The 26,608-nt window shown below is 47.0% G+C and overlaps 1 protein-coding gene across 1 annotated transcript; it reads left to right on the top strand.

The window, feature by feature from the left end:
• The first annotated feature begins 557 nt into the window (after nt 1-557).
• Nucleotides 558-24,560, top strand: LOC311243870 (uncharacterized protein). The gene is made up of 7 exons (XM_084333242.1): nt 558-667; nt 2,825-6,764; nt 9,493-10,281; nt 15,492-15,541; nt 18,137-18,198; nt 18,460-18,813; nt 22,626-24,560. Exons 2-7 carry the CDS (start codon nt 3,087-3,089, stop codon nt 22,640-22,642), a joined length of 4,950 nt encoding a protein of 1,649 aa, XP_084189368.1. The 5' UTR covers nt 558-667; nt 2,825-3,086; the 3' UTR covers nt 22,643-24,560.
• Nucleotides 24,561-26,608: the final 2,048 nt, after the last annotated feature.

Below are 26,608 nucleotides of genomic sequence, written 5' to 3'. Positions count from 1 at the left end.
TGTACAGTTTCCCCCACCCTGTCTACCCACCCCCCCCCCACCCAACCTCCTCCAATGTACAGTTTCTACGTCAAATGTATATACTCTCTTTTTTAGACTCTTTTTGTATCACAAACAGTACTGTATTTGCAAATCTGGTATGTCATAAATGTATAGATGTAGCAGTACTGTGTCTATCTGTATGTCGTGTATGTCATATATGTTATGATGAATTGAAAATGGGGGACCCTGATGTAAACAAGACGAAAGTCTTTCTCTGCTCTGCATCCCCTTAACAATTGTATGTATTGAGCTGTACTGTAGCCTACTGTACGCATTCTGCAAGCAATCAATCAATCAACCATTTATAGATAAGCTATGTGGCATAAACCGTGTAGAATAGATCGCATCTCATCGACCATATCGGCAAAATAATATTGTGTTGTTGTTGACATAAACAGTTGGGCCCCTTGTTGACGGCCTGGTGCTTTAACACGGAGTGTTGTGTCCACGCAGCGCAGTCCACACACACAGGGTCCCACATCCGGGTACTTCTCCCTCCGCCGCCTGGTTGTCAAGGCAGCTACACAGAGAAAGGCTGGCTCGCGGAAAGTAGCTGCAGTGTCCTGGCAGAATATCTGTCCAAACGTTTTGCAAACTGTCCCGGAAAGTTAGGTGTAACTAAAAGGTAACGCATATGCATGTTTTTTCCACACGTTTTTTAGACGATCCCGCTTGATCACAGTTCGCCTTATCGTGCGGTTTTTCCGCTCCTGTAGCAGGGAAAACAGACACAGACAGACGCCAGTCCGTGTGGACAGAGGAGGAGGAAAGATCTTGTCCATTGTGCCGTTGTAAGAGACAAGCGGGTTTTAAGCGTGATTTACGCGCGAATGTGTGAACATTTCGGACTATTTATATAGTTATTCTCATTTGGGGTATAATGTGCCTTATTACACTGCGTTTGTAATCATTGAAAACAAGATTAAAGAATGAAAAATGGCTCGCGACAGATAATTTGTGATCGAGGGACAGGTTTAAAGGGACAGTGTCACACCACTTCCTTCCTGGTTGTTGTGCAGCAGCCCTGCTGCGAGGCGCGCGATATGCCTCGTTTTAGTCTCGTTTTGACATTAGTCGAATCTGCGCCGTTTAGACCATCGCCTTTAAAAGAAAACACGCTAGAATGGTGTCCGATTTGCTCCGTAAGCCTGACCGCACGAGCCTCGGAAACCTCAAGGGACCACCGAGGCACTTGCAGGTCGGAGAGCAAGGCGCTGCAGTTCAGTTGCTAGTCTTCTTCACAAACTGCAGAAGAATGGACGCTGTTGGGGAAACGACTTATGTCTTCCTCATTATTCCAATATATAGGCTAGCGTTACACCTCACGAACTGTCGAGTAGACACCAAATGATTGAGTAGCTTACTAACATTCACAATTGAATACATTATATGGTGAATGCTGCTTTAATGTAATGTGTAATATGCCTGCTATATCAAGGTAAATGTATAATATTCAAAACCTGGTGGCCTTGGTGGGCTATTCAATGCCCTGTATACGGATTTTGTTCATCTTTATTTAGATACATTTTTATTAAAATGCAAAGATGAGACACTTGATTTACATACATTTGTAGTTCCATTTTATAGTATTATCGAAACCAAAAGTAACCTACACAATATTATTAATGGTGTAGCTATTTCAATTGCTGATTGATAATTGCAAGATACAATTACTCATCATTTTGTACACATCCTGACTAATAAATGGGACATCTGTCATTGCTGGTGTAGTTAACTCTTGACATGTCCAAGTTGAAGCTTGCTCGCCTGACCGCAATCTGCTACTTTTCAAGTATTTTCAAGGCGAGCCATCAGTCATCTCCAACAAGCCTAACATATTTTTCTTAGGAAGGATTTCTTGCATGAATATATGTGTGTCCTATGCAATGTGTAACAAATCCATTATATGAGGGAACCATCCATTGTGTAAAACAGTAATAGCCTACTGCAGGGGACATTTATACCCTTCTTCTCCATTAAAAAAAATAAATACAAAAAACATATACAGGTACCCTACATTTAAATAGATTTCACATCAGTCCAAAATTGAATTAGATGAAATGTAATTCTAATATTGGCCCCAGTGACACTTGAGCTAGTCTCGCATAGCCATACCTCTCTCCACACAACGTCAGCGCTATGCCTGTGCCAGAGAGAGGTCTGGCTGAACCTATTATCATTCCACTATAGGTAAAAATATTAATGCTCTGGCTTGTTTGTATTTCTTTAAACCAATCACGCGGTGCTCTTGCAAAATAGTGTTGCAGATAGCGGAAGGGGAGGAGAATTCCAAATGAAATAGTCGGCCAATGGCATGCTTATACCCACAGTCTATATCCTGTGAGTCAGACTACACCTCACCTTAGCTTTGTTATACATCCAGTAGAACTGCTTTAAACCGTTTGTCATCATAATGATTTACCATAGCTAGGCCCGATGAATACTATAGGAGCCAAAGCACTCGTGAGTTATACCTTATTTCTATTGGCTTAGTGGCCTACACTGTTAAAGTCTACATTTCAGAATACAATGGGGCTTAGCTGTATATTTAGGTTATTGTATTATATGAATGTTTATATGTTTATTTTTATAACCTTACATTGAAACGGCATTAGGAATATTGATTGGATTTAGATAGTCATTGAACCCTCTTATTTGTCATAATCAAACATTCTAGAACATTTGTGTATCTATATATATATTCAACAAGTAAACAATTAATTTACAGTGTTGTGTTGCAAAGGTGTGTATCTAAACCTGTTGTTTATCCTCCCTCCTACAGCCCTCCGCCCCTCCCCCTCCATGCTGATGTGATGTCTAAAGAGACTTGGCTGTTGCACTGCAGAGCAGAAACACCTGCGACACCACATCACACAGAGGGGGCCAGTGTTGGCTTACAGCATGCAAGTTAACGGCCCTTCCTCTTGGAGAACGCTGGACTGTGCAGAGTTGAAAGTATGAACTGAAACGAGGAGCAGAGGAAGAGAGCTGGTCAGCACCGCGGGCCAGAGAACCAGAGGGGTTGTCGAAAGCCTTAAGACGGCATGCCGACCACAAAGGGTAACGGGGCTCTGCTCAACAGCAGCTCCTCAGTGCCTCCGGTCCAAGCGGCGGCGCAACCCCTCAGCTCTTCCCCCGGCCGGCCACAGGGCAGATTGACCGGTACCAACGGTAGCTCGCCGGGGAAGCGCTACCGGCCCGCCTCGGAGTACGACGACGCCACACTTGCCCAAAAGAGAGAATACTGGAAAATTATGAAACGAGAGCAGAGGGCCCGGCAAGACCGTCGGATGGATAAACCGTCGCCTAGGAACGCCCCTGCGGCGTTGAATTCCGGTTTATCCGACATCGGCCCCAGGACGGCGTCTGGCCCCCTGCTGCAGAACAATGTCGGGTCGTACAGAGCCGGCGTTGCGTCCGCGGTGTCGCTGAGTGGACACAGAGTGGCCGTCGGCTCTGTCCCGCCCAGCCTGAGCCAGAAGGAGAAATGGTTCCAGAGAATGAAACTCAACAAAGTATTGCCTCAGTTCCCGGGTTCGAGTTCCCGCTCAGCCAAAGCCGCTGTGGTCAACAGGACTGCAGTGAAACGCCTACCAACAGGGGGCGCTGTAAGCGGATCCATTACCTCACCCAAACTCAACGGGGCTCTGCTCAACCGCAGCTCCTCAGTGCCTCCGGTCCAAGTGGCGGCACAACCCTTCAGCTCTGCACCCGGCCGGCCACAGGGCAGAGTGACCGGTACCAACGGTAGCTCCTCTGTCGTGACGCCCCGACCATGCGTAACTATGCAGGGTGCATCAGTGCCCAAAGTGCAGCCCACGGCACAAGTTGCAGTACAGATTCAGCCCAAACCAATAACCGCCAATGTTACCACAGGGATAAAGCTTGTGTCATCTCCATCTGCCCCTGTACTTATCACAGTGGAAGGCAGCATGGCAAATGCAACACCTCACGTTGGAAAACAGAGTGCCTTGGTCACTGCCCAGAGGGCTAGCGGTATTGCTAACATACTGGCTGCTAACGCTAACCCAGAGTCTGAGGAGCAAAGGGCAGCGAGGCGCAGAGAGCAGTGGCGCATCAAGAAAAGAGAGCAGAGAGCCAGGTCCGCAGCTAGGCTAGCGAAAGCCATAGAAAGGACACCAAACACAGTGCAAGTGGCATCGCAGATGTTGCAAAAAACAGGACATACAGCCAGCATGGCTCTCGAGAGTCTTCCGTTGTCCTTGAAAGGAGCGGGCCAGAGGCAGTACGTCAGTAGGGTCAAGACTCCGTTTATATCAGCCGGGCGCTTGCTGAAGAATGCCAGGGTCATGGCGGCGTCATCTATCTTGCCTAAATACACTGGCATAGCAGTGAAAAGTGAGAATGTGGACGTACAACCGAGTGCAGCTAAGTTAACCACTATTAACCAGCAACAAACAGTCCAGATAAAAGTAGAACATCCACAGATTAATAAGAAAACACATACAGGTATCCCGCCGAACGTTATCGTCGAGAAACCGGCGGGAGAACCGAGCAGAAGGCTTCCGTTTTACACGCAGGTGTCCAGTCGAGGGATCGTCCGGTGTAGGACCCCCCGGCAGAGGTTCCTCGAAGCCCAACGGAGTTTCCTGGGTCAGAGAAACGGGAGGGGGAGGTTCTTCTCTCACGCCCACATGTTCACGACCAGAAACGCTCCGAGAATCGATCCCAACGAAACCCCGGAGCAGCAGGCGGCCAGGAAGCGCGAGTACTGGCGCGTCAAGAAGCGCGAGCAGCGCGCCAAGCTGTCGACGGAGATGAAGTCGACGCTGAAGGAGAGGGATTCCCTGATGAGGAGAGTCAAGCGTTACCAGAGCATACTGGAGGAGATGAGGAGGGCCAGGGCGGGAGCCTGCCACAACATGGTGACACAGCCAATGGGAAGCAATGTCACCCATGCCTCTGAGACCATTGGGGGGTTCATAAAAGAGGATGGGACAGTGACCATCAATATTCCCCAAATTCCTTTCGGCTCTGTCACAGCCACAAGCTTAACTAGAGGGGAAATGCATACGTTTGCTACCAATAACACCTATACAATGCCCCAACACCTACTTCTTCCCAAACCCGCAGGTAATGCCACCAGGAATGTGGTGTTAGGAGACTCCATTAGGGTAAACCCCCCACCCCCCCCACTCCGCCCAGCTCAGGTGAAAGTCTCCTTTCCACTGGCTGGCCAGTCTGTAAACAAGCCTCCTAGGTTACTGTCAATCAGACCATGGGAGGCACTTCAAAGCACAACTAAAACTGTTACCAACACACACACACTGCTCGTTCGAACCCCGAGTCAAATCACACTCACTCATCCTCACTCGACTCTTCAGAGGAGCTCTTCCGGAGTGGCCGCCGCAGCCGGGCCCAACCGGGGCAGCTGTGTCATGAAAATGGCCGTCACGACTTTGCCGTCGCCGTCAAAAGCTCTGCCGATAGTGCCGTGGATTACGGCGATCACTCTGGATCCCGAGTTCACGGAGGAAGGGAGGATGACGAAGAAGAGGGAGTACTGGAGGGTGAAGAAACGGGAGCAGAGAGCGGCCCGCGCTGTGCGGCTAAAGCAGGGTGTGTTACAAGCCAGAGGCAGCGCAGCCTGGCAGAGGAGACAAGTCCAAAGGCTGGCCCCTCTCCAACAAAGAGCCGGGATCAATATTAGAGCGGGCACAAGCACTACTAATCGTACTGTAAATATCCAACCTCACCCCAACACTAGTGTGCCTGTCACGCCGCAGGCTAATGACATAAAACAAGAGCGAGAATCAACACCAGCGGTTGACCTCAATTCTCAACCAGAGCCAACCATCTGTCCAGATATCAAACCCCCATCTTCTCCACTACCGTTACCACCACCACCACCTCCTGTAGGGCCTCAGTCAGAGTCCGACCCGGCTTTGAGTGCAGATAACCAGGCTACCACTCTGCTAGCCGTAGCCTCCATGAAGAAACTCCTGGAGGAATCACTCAGCACAGTGGCAGAGTGTGAAAGTGATCAGGCGGGGGTTAAAATGGAGCAGCTATCCTGTAAAACTGAACCAGAGGCTTGTGTAGTGGAGGAGTTTTCCGACCAGTACCAGGAGTTGAAGCCGGATGTTCCTCTGCTGTCCTTTGGAGATGACGAGAAGGTCCCTATAGCTTCCGATCTTACTTTGGACATCAAGAGCTGGCAGGCGGACGCCGATGCCCTGGTGCCCACTTGTCCACCAAGCCCTCATCTAAAAAACTCCCCTCCGACGAGTGATTCACTTTCTCTTTCCCTCTCGTGCACCGAGACCCTCCCACACCCCACCTCTGAGCCCACGTCTCGCACCCCCGAACGCCCGTGCGCCTCCAGGGACGGCTCGTCGGACGGCGGAGACGGCCCTTCCCCGCTCAGAGCCCAGCGGCTCCGCGCCAAGAGAGCGGGCCACCACCACTGCTGCTCGCCGGAGCCACCCAAGCTGCATCACCTTCCTTTGATGCAACAGCATCCACAACAACAACAACTACATCAACATCAACCACTTCTACCACTGCTACCACAACAGTGTGATCAACAGTCTCGACCACCGCCGATGGTGCAATGCCCGGAGCAGAGCCCTGCGATGAGTCTGCAGAAGAAGAGAGAGTACTGGAGGCTGATGAAGAGACAGCAGCGGGCCAGGTCCATGGGGAACCCCAGCGCCAGACCAGGGGACTACAGCAGGCCCCTTGGCCCAAGGGCTGCCCAGGTGAGGGAACACCCATGATGCGGTTGGCAATATATCTCTAGGCAAACGGTTTAGATGCTGTATTATTTCAAATGTATGAGGGTGGTGAGAGATTGGAAACTTACTTATTTAATTTTGTTTTATAGGATTGACCTGTTAAAGGGGAACTATTTTACTATTTCTTTCACTATTTGGGCACTTTTACACAATTCCTGTGAGTCTATGGAATACCTCTAAGTTTTTAATTTTTTTTATTCATTGTTTTGTATTTCTAATCAAATACTCAAAAACAGCATTTTTCTACCTCAAGATCTTAAGCCGTTTTGAGGCTGGGCTCCAACCACTGTGTGGCCTGGTGCCAACTGCCACATCAACTGCCACATTATTATGCAGCTGAGAAATCTCTGACATCACAGATATGCACATTTTCAGATGACTCAGTTCAGTGAGGGTGAATATTGTGAGAGGAGAATTGGAAGAATGCGCCAATATGAGAATTAGAGACATAGATCCTATTAATATAAGTCCACATAGCTAGGAAACAATGCTAAACACTGGAAAAGGTCATTTATAAGATGGTTCCCCTTTAAGATAATAATAATTAGAGAGGGAGGGAGGGAGGGAGGGAGAGAGAGAGAGAGAGACAGACAGACAGACAGACAGGGAGAGAGGAGAGACGGACAGAGAGGGAGAGAGTAGAGAGAGAGGGAGACGGAGAGAGACAGACAGATGGAGGGAGAGAGAGGGAGAGGAGAGACAGGGAGAGAGAGAGAGACAGACAGATGGAGGGAGAGAGAGAGAGGAGAGACAGACGGAGAGAGGGAGAGAGAGTGTTTTGGTCAGGTGGCATGTATTGTAGCATATCTGCCTGTATGTACTGTGCTCAACTGTAGCCTACTGACTGTCTGGTTGTCAATATCAGTTTGCCAGTGAGCACCGTTTAGGACGAGGTACTGGCCGCTGTCCAATCAGGCTGAAACCTGAATCATCGGAGCACAAACCTCGCTCTGGCATCTGACACTTAAGTAGCAAAAATAGAGAGGAGGGGGACTCTGAGGGGCCCTGGAGAACCTCGAGACAAACACTTGGATGTTTACTTTTGGAAAAGATACCTTGGTAGTAAACATGTTATGCCATAGGGCCGTGGAGTCTAATCAAATCGATCCCTAAAGTCCTGAGATTTATGTTTTAATCAATGCCTATTTTTAGTGGACGTGTGAAGACGTCTAGCCTTCCACCTCCCACCCTGCAGACCTCTAGTTTTACCTAGTTCACCAAATGATATCTTTTGACAACAAGGGCAGGTGCTGACTCACCGAAACCAGCGCCGTCGAGCCTAATTGAGTCAATGTCAGGGATGTAACGGTATGAGATTTCACAGTACGGTACAGTATCTACCAAAATACCACGGTATTCATTACCCCCTTTTGATTAACGTACTATGGCCCATCGAAAAAAAGAAAAAAAAATAATATTTTGCTTTAATGTGGGGAAATGTCTTCACTCTACTTGAATTAATCTAATTGACTGCTATGTGAGTAGTGAGATAACGTTAATGTTCAAACTTCCAGCTCCCTGCACTGCAACATGGGATCGTTTATTTTGCATTAAAGATGCAAAATACAAACGACAATCTTTTTTTTTTTATCCACTTTTTCTCCCATTTTCTATTTTTCTCCCATCCCAATTTTCATATCGTCCAATTCAACCCTCCCCTGTCTTTGAACGCTGTTTCTTGCCTCCCACAAGCCGACTGCAATGTGGACTAAGTCATACATAGCACGAGTCCCCTCCGATACTCGAGGTAACAGCAGTCGCATCTTTCCACCTGCGCGGCTCGATCTTCCAGCGTCAGGGGTCTGGGCTTTGGAGGGGCCCCGCCCCCGTCGCTTCCTGATTCTACTGCGCAGGCGCACCAACCGACCTGTAGGAGTCGCTGTCCACAACGCCCGATACCCTCCCCCTAATACTGCCAATTTGTATTAGTGCGGACGACCAGCTAAACTGAAAGCAATGTGGAGCGCTCGGCTCGAACAGGGAGGCGTACCTGTTCGAGCCCAGTCTCCAGTATTCGTGGTGAGCGCCTTGCCCACTGCACCACGTAGCCGCCCTACAAACGACAATCTTGTAATCTAGTGCGGTTTAATAATGTATATTAAATTACAACATCCACTGTTGCAATTCAATATTGATGTTTATAGTTGACCCTCCATTGTAGTGGCATGTGGCATTACGCATATGTGCTTTGCGCAACATACATTCCTACCATGGGATATTACAGGGAAAGGTTGATGGTTCAGAACCGTGGTTGCTTGATAATCACTAATATTGAATAAAATAAAATGGAATCAGGACCGTGTGAATTGAAATCGAATTGGGTAATCGGCGCTGATACCCAGCCCTATTATTCTAATCTGAGAATTGTATCGTGTTTTCTTGTGGAACGCTGTTGATACCTTCCCACAGGGAAGCAGAATCCAAGATGAGATCTCACTTATTTACTTCCTCCTAGACAACAAAAAGAGATCTATTCCATACGGTTCCATAACAAAAATTAGAATAAGGGCATTTTCTCATGTTTCAAATAATAAGTGCACATTTACTCTCACTCTTGAGCCTTTGAGATCTTTAAATGTTCCTCAATAAGTATCACTTAGTTCTCTTTTGTGTCTTGCGTTGAAGTAAGATCTTGAAGAAACCTCAGTGTGTGATTCCTTTTATATCTCTGCACTGCATTGTCGTCTTCCAGGCCCCACATCTGCTCTCCGCGACGACCGCGAGGCCACATCAGGTCACGATGAGCTCCCAGCGGAGACCCGTCCTGCATCCCAAGCCCCCCGCCGCCACCCTCAACGCGCCCAGCGGCTTCCCCCCGCTCCTCGTGGTCGGCCCCACCGCGCCTCACGTCGGACGGCCGCCCGACACGCTCCTGGTGAAGCCGCCCGTCCGCAGTCCTCACGCCACCCCTCAGCGGAGGCAGGTTCAGCGGCCGGCGTCTCACGGCCTCGGCGCCGCGGCCTCGCCGGGTAAGAACGGGACCGATGGTCGACTGCTGCTGGTGGAGAACCAACAGGCGCCGGGTTCGAGCTTGGCGCCGCCCAGGGTTCGAAAGTGGACGCTGCGGATGCAGGAGAGCCTGGACTTGGACGCGTCGTCGTCGCTCCCGACTCTCACCCCTCCGGCCAACCCGCTGTCCAGCATCAAGCTGCTGCCCATCGAGCCCCAAACCCCCACCTGGACGTCCACGCCCGACCCCAGGAAGATGCCGCGGCCCCAGCCTCTGAGCCCCGCGAACATGCGGCCTCTGCCCCCCGTGAAGCTGGTGCCCATCAGCACCATGGCGTCGCCGAAGCCCATCCCGGGCGAGTCTCAGGAGGACTTCCTGCGGAGGAAGAGGGAAAACTGGAGGGTGAAGAAGAAGGAGCAGAGGGCCAGGAAGGCCATGAAGGACAAGGAGCTGACCCAGAGGAGAGCCTACAACAACTGGAGGCCCATTCAACCCGCCGCCCAGGACCAGCTCCAGGGCATGGATACACAGGTAAAGGGGACGGTGACTGGTCTAGGACCAGCTCCAGGGCATGGATACATCATCATCATCATCAAACCTTTATTTGAATAGGCAGGTTAATTAAGAACAAGTTCTTATTTTCAATAACGGCCTATTTGGGGGTAAAAAGCCCCCTAGGGGAAAGGGGATGGGGGATAAAATCAAATAAATAAAAATAAAACACAAAGGAACATTATTAAAAAGGCAGGACATACATACAGAGCAACAACTGAACTGAACAACAACTGGCGGACAACAGAACAATAGTGGCAGCATGGTGTTAGCACATGGAGAAACATCTACATGAGTGCTCTAGGGAGTTTGTTAAAGTTTCCTTAAACAATCGAATTGAAATAAACGTTTCCATATTTAAGGTTTTTTGTAGTGTGTTCCAGCTATCAGCTGCTGCGTACTGAAAGGAGGAACGGCCTTGTGAGGAGTTGGCATGGGGGGCGTTTACCAGGATATGTGTGGCTGACCGGGTGTGGTAATTTGGGAGTGGACGAGGGTGGACTAGGCGAGTAAGGTAAGGGGGATTACGGCCTAGAAGTGTTTTATATACAAAGGCCAGCCAGTGGATGTTGCGTCTAATCTCCAGGGAGGGCCAGTTTACTAGGGAGTATAGCTCGCAGTGGTGGGTCCTGTAGGGGGCATTGGTAGCGAAGCGAATGGCGGAGTGATATAGGATATCTAAGCGCTCTAGATCACCTTTACGGGCCAAGCGGTAGATTACATCGCTAAAATCAAATAGCGGCAGGACAGTCATCTGGACCAGGGTGAGTTTAGCAGATCTAGTGAAGGAGGAACGGTTCCTATACAGAAAGCTAAGCCTTGCTTTGACTTTGGCCTGCAGTTTAATTAGGTGTTCAGAGAAGGAGAGTTTGGTGTCGATCCACACTCCCAGGTATTTATAAGAGGTGACCAGTTCAAGCTTTTTGCCATCGGCGGCTACAATGGTGCCAGTCTGGGAGGTACCCTTGTGGCCGAACCACATAACTTTGGTCTTGCTGGTGTTTAGGACCAGGCAAAGGGCGGAGAAACCAGCTTGGATTTTTAGAAAGCTCTCCTGGAGAGTTTTCAGGACAACATCCGGGGAGGGACCAGAGGTGTACAGGACTGTGTCATCAGCATAGAGGTGAATTAGGGAGTTTCCAGTGAACTGGCCTATGTTGTTTATATAGATGGAGAAGAGGATTGGAGCTAGTAAGGAGCCTTGGGGGACCCCCTTAGAGATGGATAGGGACTGGGTTAATAGATTGTCGGTTTTTATTGACTGAGTGCGATCAGAGAGGTAGTTCTCGAACCATGCTACACTGTGATTAGTGACACCAATGTCTCTCAGCCGCTCCAAAAGCTGTTCATGATCCACAGTGTCAAAGGCCTTGGCCAGATCTATAAAGGCAGCAGCACAGTAGAGTTTGGAGTCAAGGGCATTGAGGACATCATTGAGGACTTTCATTGTAGCAGTCTCACATCCATGCCCTGAGCGGAAGCCAGATTGGTTTTCCGATTGTTGTAGGTTTGTTGTAGGTTTCTAGAAAGCTTGTGAGTTGTTTGCAAACTAGTCTCTCTAGCACTTTTGCTATACAGGGTAAAATTTAAATTGGGCGGTAGCAGTTGGGGTCGGTATTGTTTCCTCCTTTGAACAGGGGCCGTACCAAGGCTGCTTTCCAAGCAGAGGGCAGTTCTGCTGTATGCAGGGCAGGGTTTCCGTTAGAAAAAATTGTTGCCGGTCTCCGTGACCTGCAAGATTTCAATCTACCGGACAAATGAGATTAATTCCGGTCATAGTTTATTGAGCTTTAAAACAATTGATAGGCAGGCTATATAAAGAATGTCATGTAGATTTATAATATTATTACTTAAAACTAGACTACTTTTGCGTATACAGTCATTAATATATTCCAAATAAAATAAGTCCCTCGATACTCCGTGCTGCTGCTGACTTGAAATAAAATAGACCGTGTATGTGGGCAGTCGGTCCGACACTAAACAGCAGTCTGTTATAATCACATTTTTATGAGCTAACAAATTCCGTTATATTGGACATTTGTATTAATTATATCAAGCGAAGAACTGAGAAATTTGGCAGAGAGACGGCAACATTATCGTGGGTTTGCGTGATGTATATCTCCACCTCCCAACGACTTGGTGCTGGTCATAATGTCCGGTGAAAACAACTCCCTCCAAGCACAACTTGACCACCCGAACCGTACCAAAACAGGCCAAAATTAAATAGCCCATGCGACGAACGATTCATTACATTCGTTTCATCGTTGCTCCACCAAGCAGCCGGTCCAACAATATCAGCGCGAGCCGGCCGCAGTTAGTTTGCAAGAAGCATCCAGCTGCAGACCCGCAGAGCAGCTTTCCAGGTCTGGGGACCGCACTGTGCCAGCAAAGCTGGTGGGTTCTGTGGGTCTGCAGCTGCATGCCTTCCGCAAATCCAGCAGCAAGCTCTCACTGACACAGCGTCGTCATTACCAGACCGGCTGCTTGGCGATGCAACGACAACAAACGCAATGATTGTTTCGTTCATCGCATAGGCCACCCAACTCCAGCCCATCCAAATACAATTCAAATAATCAAACTGTGCCCAGAGGGAACTATTTTCACCGGACACTATGACCGGAGAGATTAAATTTGTCGGACTTCAACAGATTTTGCCAGTCAAATACCGGTAATTACCGGCTAACGGAAACGCTGATGCAGGGATAGGTTACATAGATGGGAAATAGGTTCAGCAATGATGGGGGCTGCAGTTCTGTAGAAAAAGGGGTCTAACCCGTCAAGGCCAGGAGGTTTCTTGGGGTCGAGTTTGCTGAGTACTTCTAAAACGTCCTTCTCAGTAAATTCCTGCAGTGCAAAACTGTGATGCGTGGCTGGATTAGGGGCACGAAGGTTGGATGGTGAGGCAGGTGGCACTGTAGGGCTGAGGGGCAAGGGGTTGGATGGTGGGGCAGGGGGTGCCATGGACTCAAACAGGCTCCCAGCTTTAATAAAGTGATTATTAAAGGCCTCTGCCACACGCTCATTTCCAGTAATTACCATATCCCCAGTTACTAGGGAGGTGGGCAGCTGGGAGGATGAGGGTTTGTTCTCCATCTCTTTAACTGTTTTCCAAAACCTGCTTGGGTTTGAGCTACTGAGTCTAAACTGCTCTTGAAAGTAACCAGTCTTGGTTTTGCGGATAGCCTGGGTGCATTTATTTCTTATTTGTCGAAAGGATAACCAGTCTTCATGAGATTTTGACTGACGAGCTTTACGCCAGATGGTGTTTTTGAGGCGAAGTTGTTCTGCTAGGTTGTGGTCGAACCATGGGCTGCATCTGTTTTTGATCCTCATTCTCTTCATAGGGGCATGTTTGTTGACTATTTTGCTGAATGAGTCATTAAAGAGGTACCATGCATTGTCAATATCAGGGATTAGACTTATTCTGTCCCATTTAACATTAGCTAGGTCATGGAGGAAAGCTTGCTCATCAAACTTTTTCAGTAGTCGTCTGTGGGTGATTAAGACAGGCTGTTTAGCTGTACTGCCATTTCGGATGCAGGCAGTGAAACAGTGGTCACTCATATCGCTACAGAAAACACCAGATGTGTATCTATCAGGGTTATTTGTCAGAATGAGTGTGGCCTTTTCTATTATTTCTGGGTTTTTGGTGTTGTATCTGGTGGGCTTGGTGATAATTTGTGTGAGATTGAGGGAGTCCCATTGACGGAGGACTTGGGCAGGGGGTTTGAACATGTTCCAGTTTAGATACACAGGTAAAGGGGACGGTGACTGGTCTAGGACCAGCTCCAGGGCATGGAGACACAGGTAAAGGGGACTGTGACTGGTCTAGGACCAGCTCCAGGGCATGGATACACAGGTAAAGGGGATGGTGACTGGTCTAGGACCAGCTCCAGGGCATGGAGACACAGGTAAAGGGGACTGTGACTGGTCTAGGACCAGCTCCAGGGCATGGATACACAGGTAAAGGGGACGGTGACTGGTCTAGGACCAGCTCCAGGGCATGGAGACACAGGTAAAGGGGACTGTGACTGGTCTAGGACCAGCTCCAGGGCATGGAGACACGGGTAAAGGGGACTGTGACTGGTCTAGGACCAGCTCCAGGGCATGGAGACACAGGTAAAGGGGACTGTGACTGGTCTAGGACCAGCTCCAGGGCATGGAGACACGGGTAAAGGGGACTGTGACTGGTCTAGGACCAGCTCCAGGGCATGGATACACAGGTAAAGGGGACGGTGACTGGTCTAGGACCAGCTCCAGGGCATGGAGACACAGGTAAAGGGGACTGTGACTGGTCTAGGACCAGCTCCAGGGCATGGAGACACGGGTAAAGGGGACTGTGACTGGTCTAGGACCAGCTCCAGGGCATGGAGACACAGGTAAAGGGGACTGTGACTGGTCTAGGACCAGCTCCAGGCCATGGAGACACAGGTAAAGGGGACTGTGACTGGTCTAGGACCAGCTCCAGGGCATGGAGACACAGGTACAGGGGACTGTGACTGGTCTAGGACCAGCTCCAGGGCATGGAGACACAGGTACAGGGGACTGTGACTGGTCTAGGACCAGATCCAGGGCATGGAGACACAGGTACAGGGGACTGTGACTGGTCTAGGACCAGCTCCAGGGCATGGAGACACAGGTACAGGGGACTGTGACTGGTCTAGGACCAGCTCCAGGGCATGGAGACACAGGTACAGGGGACTGTGACTGGTCTAGGACCAGCTCCAGGGCATGGAGACACAGGTAAAGGGGACTGTGACTGGTCTAGGACCAGCTCATAAGGGCTTTGGGGATCTGCTTGATTGTTAGATTTATACTGACTATAGGGCTAGTCCTCTCTTAGTTGATTCATCGGTTGGTTTGGTCTCTTTGTTCGTTGATTCGTTATCCCCTGAAAAGTCACAAGCACATCTCTTGGAAGCACTCGATTTAAAGAGGTCCATCTGCACGGTTGCATGTGGGAAACACAATTTCATGGATTTGTCTTCAAATCAACAAATCAATTAGTCAACAAAGTCCTATGACTATTAGTTGACTAAGACATTTCTTAAGTCAAGGACAGCCCTCATTGATTGTTGAAGATTGGGTGGCCTTTTCTGATAATGCTGCACAGCACCGCAATGTAAAGCATTCTGTACAGTATATAATAATTCTGTTTATAATTCTCTCTCTCTCCTATCGTTCTGTAGGATTCTGGGCAGTGGATGAACTCCTCTGAAGATTCTGATCAGCTAATAAGGTGGGACACCTTTTTTTCTGTCTCCTGGAGCTCAACGCGTAGTGATAATGGATGTGACATGTACACCTCTCTTTCACAGTGATAATGGATGTGACATGTACACCTCTCTTTCACATTGATAATGAATGTAACATGTACACCTCTTTCACAGTGTTAGATTCTGATCAATCAGCCAGTATCACGTCTTCGTCTGTTTGGCTTGTGTTATCCTCTCCATCCACTGACCTCTGCGTTGTGTAATGTGTATTTTATTCCCCCGACGTCTTCTCATACTGGCTGTACAATCTTATCATTCCCCGTTAGTGCAATCTGCAACCATAATAATTCACCACCTTTGTAAGAATTCGACACTTGACAGTGTACTACCTCAGGGGTTCCCAAACTTTTCAGGCCAGGGCCCAGAAAATAAGGCGTCAGAGAGCCGCGGCCCAATGCACATCGTCGGGCTTTTTTTTTTTTTTTTTTTTGCCAGGCGACCGATTTTTTAAGCCAAATATCACTTCAATCCTATTAAGTTAGTTCAAGTTAGTTATTCATTTATATGTGCTATTTATGAGAGGGCTAACTTGTTGCAAAATAATAATGATAATAATAATAGCCTCATTAAAATACTATTGTTGCTTCGGTTGTTTTCAGCGTTTTATCTGCTTAATCTGTTATTTAGTTTGAAATATTCGTTGAAATAAGTAGATTTTTCGTTTTTGTTTATTTATTAAGTTAATATAAAACCATATAGTCACATTTTAGAATACAATAGAATAGAATTTTAGAATACAACTAGAAACACTGTCCTGGCCTGCTTCTAAGTTCAGTGGCCTGACAAAAAAAAATTATAATAAAAAAATAAAAAATAAAAATAACATTTTATTTTTATTTTTTTTAATTTTTTTAAATCATCTCGTGGCCCACCCGTGGCTGCTCGCGGCCCACCTTTGGGTCGCGACCCCGACTTTGGGAACCACTGTACTACCTTACAAGGAAAAGCGTTGTTTATTCCATAAACAGAAAGCCTCAGCTCAGATGTTATCACATTGTATTGTCCTTGAAAAGTCTATTCTAATGATCTCTCCTTTAACCCCGCTCGGGGATCCTCGCGGCCTGGTGGTTATTCCAGAAGCCTGTCGTCGTGGTCGTGCCACGTCAGTCCTCCCCTCCTCTCCCCGCAAGGGGAGGGGAAGGGGGAATCGCTTCCAAGTCTCTGATGGTTCTCTCTCCTCTGTGGGATTAGTTTCTCAGTCGTTCTTAGGCTCAGTCTGCCTTACACCCGGAAGAAACTCACTTTTCTATATTCTCGCCATAGCAACGACAGGCCCGGCCTCTCTCCTGGTTGTCAGGTGACGCGCTGTCATGGCAACGGTTTTAAACCTTTCACACACATCAAAACGTCTGTTTCATTAATGTCAAACCTCTCTCTCAGACCATTGTGCCTGCGGCGGCTCTTATCAGCTTGTTGATGTTCTTGATGGAATGTCAACACCCTGCTCGCTGGCAGTGTGCTGCTCACACTGACTGCTTCCATCACCCTCTGCTAAACCATGCACATTTCGACCCCTCTGACCTGGCACCGTTTAGATGCTGTCATCTCCCCCCAATCTATACATCACATATATTGAAAAAACACCAATATCTCTCAACAGTGATAAAGAATGTAACATGTACACCTCTTTCACAGTGATAAAGAATGTAACATGTACACCTCTTTCACAGTGATAATGGATGTAACATGTACACCTCTCTTTCACAGTGATAATGGATGTAACATGTACATCTCTCTTTCACAGTGATAATGGATGTAACATGTACACCTCTCTTTAACAGTGATAATGAATGTAACATGTACACCTCTCTTTCACAGTGATAATGAACGTAACATGTACACCTCTCTTTAACAGTGATAATGAACGTAACATGTACACCTCTCTTTCACAGTGATAATGAATGTAACATGTACACCTCTCTTTAACAGTGATAATGAACGTAACATGTACACCTCTCTTTAACAGTGATAATGAACGTAACATGTACACCTCTCTTTCACAGTGATAATGGATGTAACATGTACACCTCTCTTTAACAGTGATAATGGACGTAACATGTACACCTCTCTTTAACAGTGATAATGAACGTAACATGTACACCTCTCTTTCACAGTGATAATGAACGTAACATGTACACCTCTCTTTAACAGTGATAATGAATGTAACATGTACACCTCTCTTTCACAGTGATAATGAATGTAACATGTACACCTCTCTTTAACAGTGATAATGGATGTAACATGTACACCTCTCTTTCACAGTGATAATGGATGTAACATGTACACCTCTCTTTAACAGTGATAATGGAGGTAACATGTACACCTCTCTTTCACAGTGATAATGAATGTAACATGTACACCTCTCTTTCACAGTGATAATGGATGTAACATGTACACCTCTCTTTCACAGTGATAATGGATGTAACATGTACACCTCTCTTTCACAGTGATAATGGATGTAACATGTACACCTCTCTTTCACAGTGATAATGGATGTAACATGTACACCTCTCTTTCACAGTGATAATGGATGTAACATGTACACCTCTCTTTCACAGTGCTTCCTCTGACGCTGATCTTGGCTACTTCCCTTACTCCAGCTATACAGTACCGATAGAAGGTATAGTATTGCCAAAGAATGTTTAGACGGACGAAATTCATTATATATAGACTGTCTCTGGTATTATTTATTTTGATAGTCAGTGAATTTACTTTTAGTAAATGTCTTATCTGGATAGTGAAATCCTTCGGATGATTTGAATAACGGGAAGGAAAGGCTGGTTTTGTATCCGTTCTGTCCATATTCTACACATCTGAGTCATCTGAATCTTTATCTCTCTCTCTCTCTGTCTCTGTCTCTGTCTCTCTCCCCTACACTCAGATGAGTCTGACGGCCTGTTCGGCGAGTATGACGGCAACAACAACGGCGGCAACAACAACGGCAGCGGCAACGCGGAGGAAGAAGACGGCTCCATGTCGGACGGCGCGTGGCGGAGCCGCTACCTCATGGACCACGACCCGCTGAACCAGCTGCTGGTGTGCATGGTGTGCGGGGAGCTCCAGTACTCGCACAGCCTGGATTGCGTGCGCGCCCACATCGAGGAGGCCCACCCGGACACCCTGAGCCTGGAGGCACCGGAGCGCAGGCGCATCCTGGAGGCCTGGGACGAGCAGGTGTCCCAGCGGGAGCGCTTCTTCACCAGCCAGCTGCAGCAGCAGAGCGGGGACCTGCCAGGTGAGGCCCCCCCCCCGGCACTCTGCAGCCACTGACCCTGGTCACGTGGCCATGCCATTTTGCTCTTATGTCGTGCTCAGGTTGGGATTCCTTTCATCTCATTCAAACCTTTTATTTATTTATTCTCAAAGGACAATTGAGGTCACCCTAATTTTTTTTTTTTTTATCCACTTTTTCTCCTTATTTTCTATTTTTTTCTCCCATCCCAATTTCGCCTCGCCAATTCTCCCTTCAATCCTCCCCTCCCCTGTCTCGAACGTTGCTAGACTATGCCTCCCACTGGTCGGCTGCAATGTGGACCAAGCCTTGCATCACGTGTCCCCTCCGGTACACGAGGAGGCAACTGTTGCATCTTTTCACCTGAACAGCGCAATCTCTGTGGCGAGGAGTAACGCGTGGGAGGCTCACGCTGCCCCCGTTACTTCCTTAAGGCGGCACGGTGGTGTAGTGGTTAACACTGTCGCCTCACAGCAAGAAGGTCCAGGGTTCGATTCCCACTTGGGGACCAGGTTTCCATGATGCCAGGTACCCAGGTGGGGTATCTCCCAGGCCTTTCTGTGTGGAGTTTGCATGTTCTCCCCGTGCTCGCAAGGGTTTCCCCCCCCGATAAGATAAACCCAATGGAAAAACATGCACAACAACAGATCGCTAACGCTGTGGCGTCCTTGACGAAGACGGACAGGAGCACTTGGATTGGTCCCCTGGCGCGGCTCACGTTGACGCCTGTCTGCTCCCGGCTGCCCTTGGGGGGGAAGGACGACGGGATGGGTTAATCGCAGAGACGAATCGCATCGGCGATCCTAAAGAGACAATGCATGCGTGTGTGTTCCGGTGTGTGTGCTAAACTAACCGCTAAAAAAACATTGAGTGTTGTTGCATGCCGAATAAAGACCTCTGCAACAGGTCCTGCATTATTATATTATATTATTATTATTTCCTGATTCTGCTGTACAGGCGCACCAACCGACCTGTACAGTAGGAGTCGCTGTCCACAACGTCCAATCCACAGCCACCGGCTTTCCCACCCTCTAACACTGCCAATTGTGTTAGTATGACGACTGGCCAAGCCGGTAGCAACGCAGAGAACTGGGCTCGATACCAGCATCTCCTGCGTTAGTGGCGAGTGCCTTGCCCACTGCGCCACTCAGCTGCCCGAGGTCACCCTAATTTTCAATGTCGTCGAGACTTTACAGACTTTTCAATGCATACATTTTTTACAATACAATAATAATAAATATGAATGACTCTATAGCACCTTTCACACACGCAGCCCAGAGTACCCCACAGCAACTAGTGTAAACTTAACATAAAATCAGCACACACATTTTTTTTATATCTTTCATTGGTGAAACATAGGTGGTACAGAGAAGCAAAGGTTGTTTATCAATATTTAACATATCACCTCTTGACTCCCGGAGAGTCAGCATTGCCTTGGCTCGGGCTGATCGCTATACTAACTAGTTTGGCTGAGTTAGGGGGAGGGGAGCCGTGGGTGGGTCCTGGGCGTTGTGGACAGCGACCCCTACAGTTCGGTCGGGGCGCCTGCTCAGCGAAGGTAGGATCTGGAGAGAGGTAGTGCGGCCTCCCACACGTTACACTCTCCCAGTGAGAATCTGCGCGGCCAGGCTGGCTGCCGGCTGGCTGCACATGCGTCCGAGGAAAGCATGTGACGGTCTCCGGCCTCTCGGACCAACAGTAGGGGAAAGTGCGCAACAACCAGGAAGGGGGTTGGGAATTGGCATAACGACTAACAGTGGGATGGGAGAAAAAATCGGAAGAAGAAGGGGGAAAAAGATTAAAAAAAAAAAAAAAATATATCACCATGATTCTTTTTTGCTTTTATGGGACATGACGAGACACGGACAGGACTGAAATTGACCAGGAACAACAACAAAAAATCAGCACACAATTGACAGAATAAAAACAATGCATGAATTGCAGACATAAGAATAGGTATAAAAGACAATAAAGTTAGTGCAACGTAAACGTGCAGACTTAAGAATAGGCATAGAATAAGTACAATAAGTACAGTGTTGCTCAAAGGCATGTGATCCCCCCCGGAACAGCCAGTCCCCCACCCCACACATCTAGCATCTGTTCCTCTGGTTATGAAGTTTGTGTACATTTGTAATTAGTCTGCTCTGTTAACATCACCCTGCAAAGGGACTATAGGTGGAAATTAGCCTCTGGCATATTTACTGTACATGAAAATGTCCCTATTTTAAATAAACAAATACAATTAAAATAAATGGTTGGGAGCAGCTGGGTAGCGCAGTGGACTAAGCACTCGCCTACCACCGCAGAGACTCTGTGATCGAATCCAGCTGTCAGAGTTACCTCCGGCTTGGTCAGTCGTCCCTACTAACACAATTGGCAGTGTTAGCAGGTGGGAAGCCGGTGGGGTATGTGTCCTGGTCGTTGTAAACTGTGACTCCTACTGGTCGGTCGGGGCGCCTGTTCAGCAGGGAGGGGATCTGGGGGAAATAGCGTGAACCTCCACACACGTTACGTTCCCCCAGTGAAACTCCTCGCTGTCGGGTGAAAAGAAGCGGCTGGTGACTCCACATGTATCGGAGGAGGCATGTGGTAGTTCTACACCCTCCCCAGGCCGACAGTGGGGCAATGCGTGCAACGACCAGGAAGGGAATTGGCATAACGACAAAATTGGGATGGGTGAAAAAATACAGAAAGCCCAGAAATAAATAGAATTAAAAAAGAAAGTATAATAATAAATGGTCACCATGTGAATATGGTCAATGGGTGTCGGGACCCTTTTCTTAATTTAAATATATATTTTTAGCGCATTGCTTTGTTTCTATACAGGACAGTGAGTGACAGGAGTGGGAGAGAAAGGGGGGTCACATGCGATACAGTTCTCAGGTCAGATTCAGACCTAAGGATGCTGCAGTTTCACGGTCTGTGCCTTCGTGCAGCGAGCCGCCAGGAGGCCCAGAGGATCCCATCAGTGGTGTGGTGGGAAATAGCTGGAGACCTGGTTAACCCTTTCACTACCACACTACAGAAGGTTAACCTTTCACTACCACACTACAGACGGTTAATCTTTCACTACCACACTACAGACAGTTAACCTTCTGTAGTGTGGTTGTGAAAGTGTTAACCTTCTGTATTGTCGCCGTGAAAGGGTTAACCCTTTGGTAGTGTGGTAGTGAAAGGGTCAATACAATTCATTAACTCAATCAAAGTATCAATACAAAATATTAAGAGTTAGGCTGGATGACTCTCAACGAGGTGTTTAGCTAAGACACCACCAACAGAGAGACCCCTCACCGGATCTTGAAACATCTTTATACATACAAAACTGGAAGGGGGGTCACAGGAACACATTTTGGGGACATATGGAAAGGTGGGGAAGGAATGGGGGGGAGGGGGGGAGGAAGGAAAGATGGGTGGAGGGGGATCATCAAAGAGATGGGGGAAGGGAGTCTTAACTCACAAACTTTTTAAGGATTTGTTGAATAAGGATTTCTTCTGTCCAGAATAACCCTGAATAAACTGCACACTAAAACCTCAAGCATTGTTCATTTAATTTAATTAGATTTTAAAGATGATGTAGTCACAACATCCAGGGTTTGAATCCGACCTTTGACCTCATGTTTTTTCTTGTATAGGTCTAGTGTATTTATACATTTGGATGAATAGATGACTTTCATGTGCAGTACCAGATTGTACACAGTCTATACCCCAGACCAGGGTTGCAAACACATTTATTTTTTAATAGTTTTAAAATATATATTTTTTTTTATTTAATTTGGCTTTACCCAAAGTCTCATCCAGTGTTTTTATTCTTGCAGAAGCACAAATGAACTAAAACTCAAGACACTGTTGGAGAACGGAAGAGGAAGAAGAAGGAAAGAGATGAATTATGGAAACGGAGGAGGAGACTTTTCTTCAGTCAGTTTGTTATTTATTGTGTTTCCTGTCCGTGTGAGTTCGCCTTCACTACAGGGCCACGTCAAAGTGAATGCTGTGTACAGGGACAACCAGCCCATGAGAGACAAGCTTTACCTCATTTCTTACACGCTCGTACACACACATACATACACATACACCACATACATACACCACACACAGACACACCACATACACACATACACACACATGCGCGCATGCACACACAGACACACACATGCGCGCATGCACACACACACACACAAACACACGGAATAACATTTTCAATACCTTCGTATTGTACTCGTTTTATTTGAAAGTGCTGACAAATTCCTACCAGTTTTGTAGAAAAGCTTTGTTTTTTTTTTACCGCAAAGACAGAAAAGTCAGATTTTCAGGTCCGAGGCCATTCTATATAATTATGCTCTCTTTCTAGTGGGTCTTTGCATGGTGGTGGTCCACACACGCCTGAGAGGTTTCTACTACAGACGTGTATTTTCTGCCTGTCGATGCACAGTGATGTGCCGAACACTGAACCCCTGTCATCCTTTCCTTTTGACAACTTTTATTTTTTGTATTTTAGTTTAACTTTGTACCGTAACTTTATGAACTGTTAAAAAAAAAAAAAAAAAAGGAGACTTCAGCTTTTCATATCAGCTTTGCCACGTGTCGTCGGAGCATTAAAACATAAACATCTCTCACTGTAAATACACAAAATACTACTATGTACAAGTTGTTGTGAAATGCCAAATTGTTTTCGCTGTACTTATTTGATGATTCTTCTCGTTTCTTTTGAGCAATCATTCAACGGAGATGTAAACTTTTATTTAATCATTATTTATTGACTCCTTTTTTCTTTTTCTTTTAATAATACAATCACTTATTGACGATTATACATTATTAATATCCTTAGATAGCTCCATATTATAAAAAGTATCTCATTTTGTGATTCCTCGAAAAATCCAATGGCCGCCTTGCATGAGTAGGACTTGTATGAACATTGTATGTTACAGGTGATGTCCGGAATGCATTCCCTTTTTTCTTTTAGTTTTTTCTACATATGATTTTGATCACCAGTATGCTGAAACAAATGTCCTAATGAGCACAAAACCTCAGAAGTCGGTCATCTCAATGACACGGAGGAATGCATTGGAAAAAAAAAAAACATGCCTGCACAACCACAGCAAGCTGTAAAGCTCTGAAACTCTGACCAAGCTACTATAACTTATTACGAGAATGTAATTCTGACTTGATTTACTTGTTTACCTGTTAAAAGGGAATGTTCAAATGCCTTTTCGGTACTAATAAACCTTTTGTACCTTTTTGAAGTGGATGTGTGATTGAGCCCGAGGTCGTAGGAACATGAGAGGGTTTGAATACTTGTGTTCTGTTGATCTGAATGTAGACGTGCAGGTTCTTTTTGGAGGTTTTGGTACCCAGTTAGACGAACGGCCTTTGAGCCACAAGTTTCACAGCCAATAAGTCAGGGATATCCGTCAACAATCAGACAGCAGTCTTGACCGCAGGCCGAGTTGGGTTTAATTCAAGGCACATAATGTGGTTCTCCACTAATGAATACAAAGTAGGTTTGGCTTGTATTGGAATGTGAGAGAGAGGCCCACTTGACTTACTAGTTGGCACTTGGCTAACTGGCGAGTCAAGTGGCTGCCAATGCTGACTAACGAGGCATTGGCCACACCTGAGTCACCTCATTGAAGAGGAGCGTCCCGGTGTGCTCTACTGTTTCCCTCAACCTTAAAATGGGTTAGTTTCAGTTTGTCTGGGTTCACAATCTTATGTCTCCTGCAGAGAGAACCTGGGAGTTTGTGTTCCACTATCTGTGCTTGTGAGTATTTTCAGTTAATAAAGGACTGTTTGGTCGTTAAAGTTCCTTCTGCCTCAGCCTCTTGTTACATTGGTGGCCCGTACAGGGAAGAGGTATGAGGTCTTTTCTCAGTGAGTTTTTGTATTTGGCTGTCATGCTGGCTTATGTGCCGGCATTGATGGAGGAGGAGGATGAGTTCTACCTGTGGCTGGCAGAGGTCGATTGCTGGAGGCTGGTGGACTTGGGGAATCCAAACTGTGGGGAAGGAAAACCGGATGCATAGGAGGCGGCAAAAGGGGCCCAGCAGAGGCAGGCATCATACCTCTGCGCTCCAGCAGCCGCGCCATCGGGAATGTCCAGCCTCCGCACTCCAGCAGCTAGCAGCTCTGGGGTTCCACCTGGTATCGGCTCCATGTATTATAATATTTCAGCAGTTTTAGCTCATTTTAATTGATTTTAACAACATGGTTAAGAATGCGAGGGCTTCTTACTATGCCAACATAATTTCCTCCAGTAAATGCAACACTAAAGTCTTGTTTGACACCATCAACAACATTTTCACTCATGCACCTCCTGATGTACCTGTCTTTTCAAACAAGGACGGCAGTCATTTTCTGTTTCTTTGTGGATAAGATTAGAGATGTCAGGGCTAGCATCATAGATTAGAGATGTCAGGGCTAGCATCATAGATTATAGATGTCAGGGCTAGCATCAGAATAGAGATGTCATGAATGAAAACTTTATTTAACAGATTGCAGAATGGGTACAATACAGTACGGCTCAATACATACAATTGGTAAAGGGATGCAGACCAGAGAAAGACGTTTGTCTTGTTTACATCAGGGTCCCCCATTTTCAATTCATAGTGACATTTATGACATTACACAACATACATGACATCATGACATTTATGGCATAGGGACATACAGGTATATAGTACTGTTACATTTGTGACATGATATGCAAATATACAGTACTGTTCTGTTACCCATAGATCCTGACAGTATATACATATGATGGGGAGGAGACTACATTAGGAGGGGGTGGGAGAGAAATATACATACAGTGGGGAGGAGACTACGTTAGGAGGGGGTGGGAGAGAAATACATACGGTGGGGAGGAGACTGTACATTAGGAGGGGGTGGGAGAGAAATATATACATACGGAGGGGAGGAGACTGTCTATTAGGAGGGGGTGGGGGGGATTTGGACATTTACGGTGGCCAGTTTCGAATTGCAGCCTCCCGTAGGTGCTCTTTTAGAGCGGTTTTGAATGTGGGTAGGGATTCACATTCCTTTACAGCTGTATAGAGCGTTCCACATTGATGTGGCATAATTGCGAAGCGTGTTTAGTCCCTTGTTTGAGCCGAATCTGGGTTTAACATGATTTGTGGAGCTCCCTCTGGTGTTGTGGTCGTGGTATTCACTGACCTTTGGGAAGTATTTTGACATGTACATGGGGGTACCATAGTCATGTAGTGTATCTTGTAGACCAGGCCCATTGCAAGTTGCTGTACTCTGTCGTCTACTCTAAGCCATCCTAGGTTGTAAAGTGTGCAGGGGTGAGGTGGGTTCTAGGGGTAAGGTCAAGTAGTAAGTAGTCTGACCAGTTTGGTTTGTGATGTTTGTAATCTTGTTTTTAGCGCCTTTGAGGTGCTTTGGTACCATGAGGTGCAAGCATAGTCGTAGTACCCTTGAATGAGTGCTCCTGCCAGAGTCTTCAGGGTATTCTTGTTTACCAGAGAGGAGATCCGGTACAAGAATCTAGTTCGTTGGTTGACTTTTTTTATTGCCTTGGATGCCATTTTGTCACAGGAAAGATTTGCCTCTAGGATGGACCCTAGGTATGTAAATTCATCTTTCCTTGTGACAATATTGTCACCCACTGTAACTGAGAAGCCGTCGGTCTTGCTGCGTTTGTTATTTGATCCGAAGAGAATGGACTCTGTTTTACCCAGGTGTAATGATAGTTTGTTATCAGCGAGCCAGGTGCAGATTCTGCCGAGTTCCGAGCTGAGGGTTTTTTCAACCTGTAACTTGTTCCTGTCAGAGACCAGCAGGG

This window comes from Notolepis coatsorum (genome assembly GCF_963971535.1).
Source record: "Notolepis coatsorum genome assembly, chromosome: 1".
Taxonomy (NCBI): Eukaryota; Metazoa; Chordata; class Actinopteri; order Aulopiformes; family Paralepididae; genus Notolepis; species Notolepis coatsorum.
This window is presented reverse-complemented; position numbering and strand designations above follow the sequence as displayed.

Coding starts and splice junctions, on each gene's coding strand:
- LOC311243870 (XM_084333242.1), top strand. CDS start 3,087: ATGCCGACCACAAAGGGTAACGGGGCTCTGCTCAACAGCAGCTCCTCA. Junction 10,282..15,491: donor TCCAGGGCATGGATACACAG/GTAAAGGGGACG, acceptor ATCGTTCTGTAG/GATTCTGGGCAGTGGATGAA. Junction 15,542..18,136: donor GATTCTGATCAGCTAATAAG/GTGGGACACCTT, acceptor TCTCTTTCACAG/TGCTTCCTCTGACGCTGATC.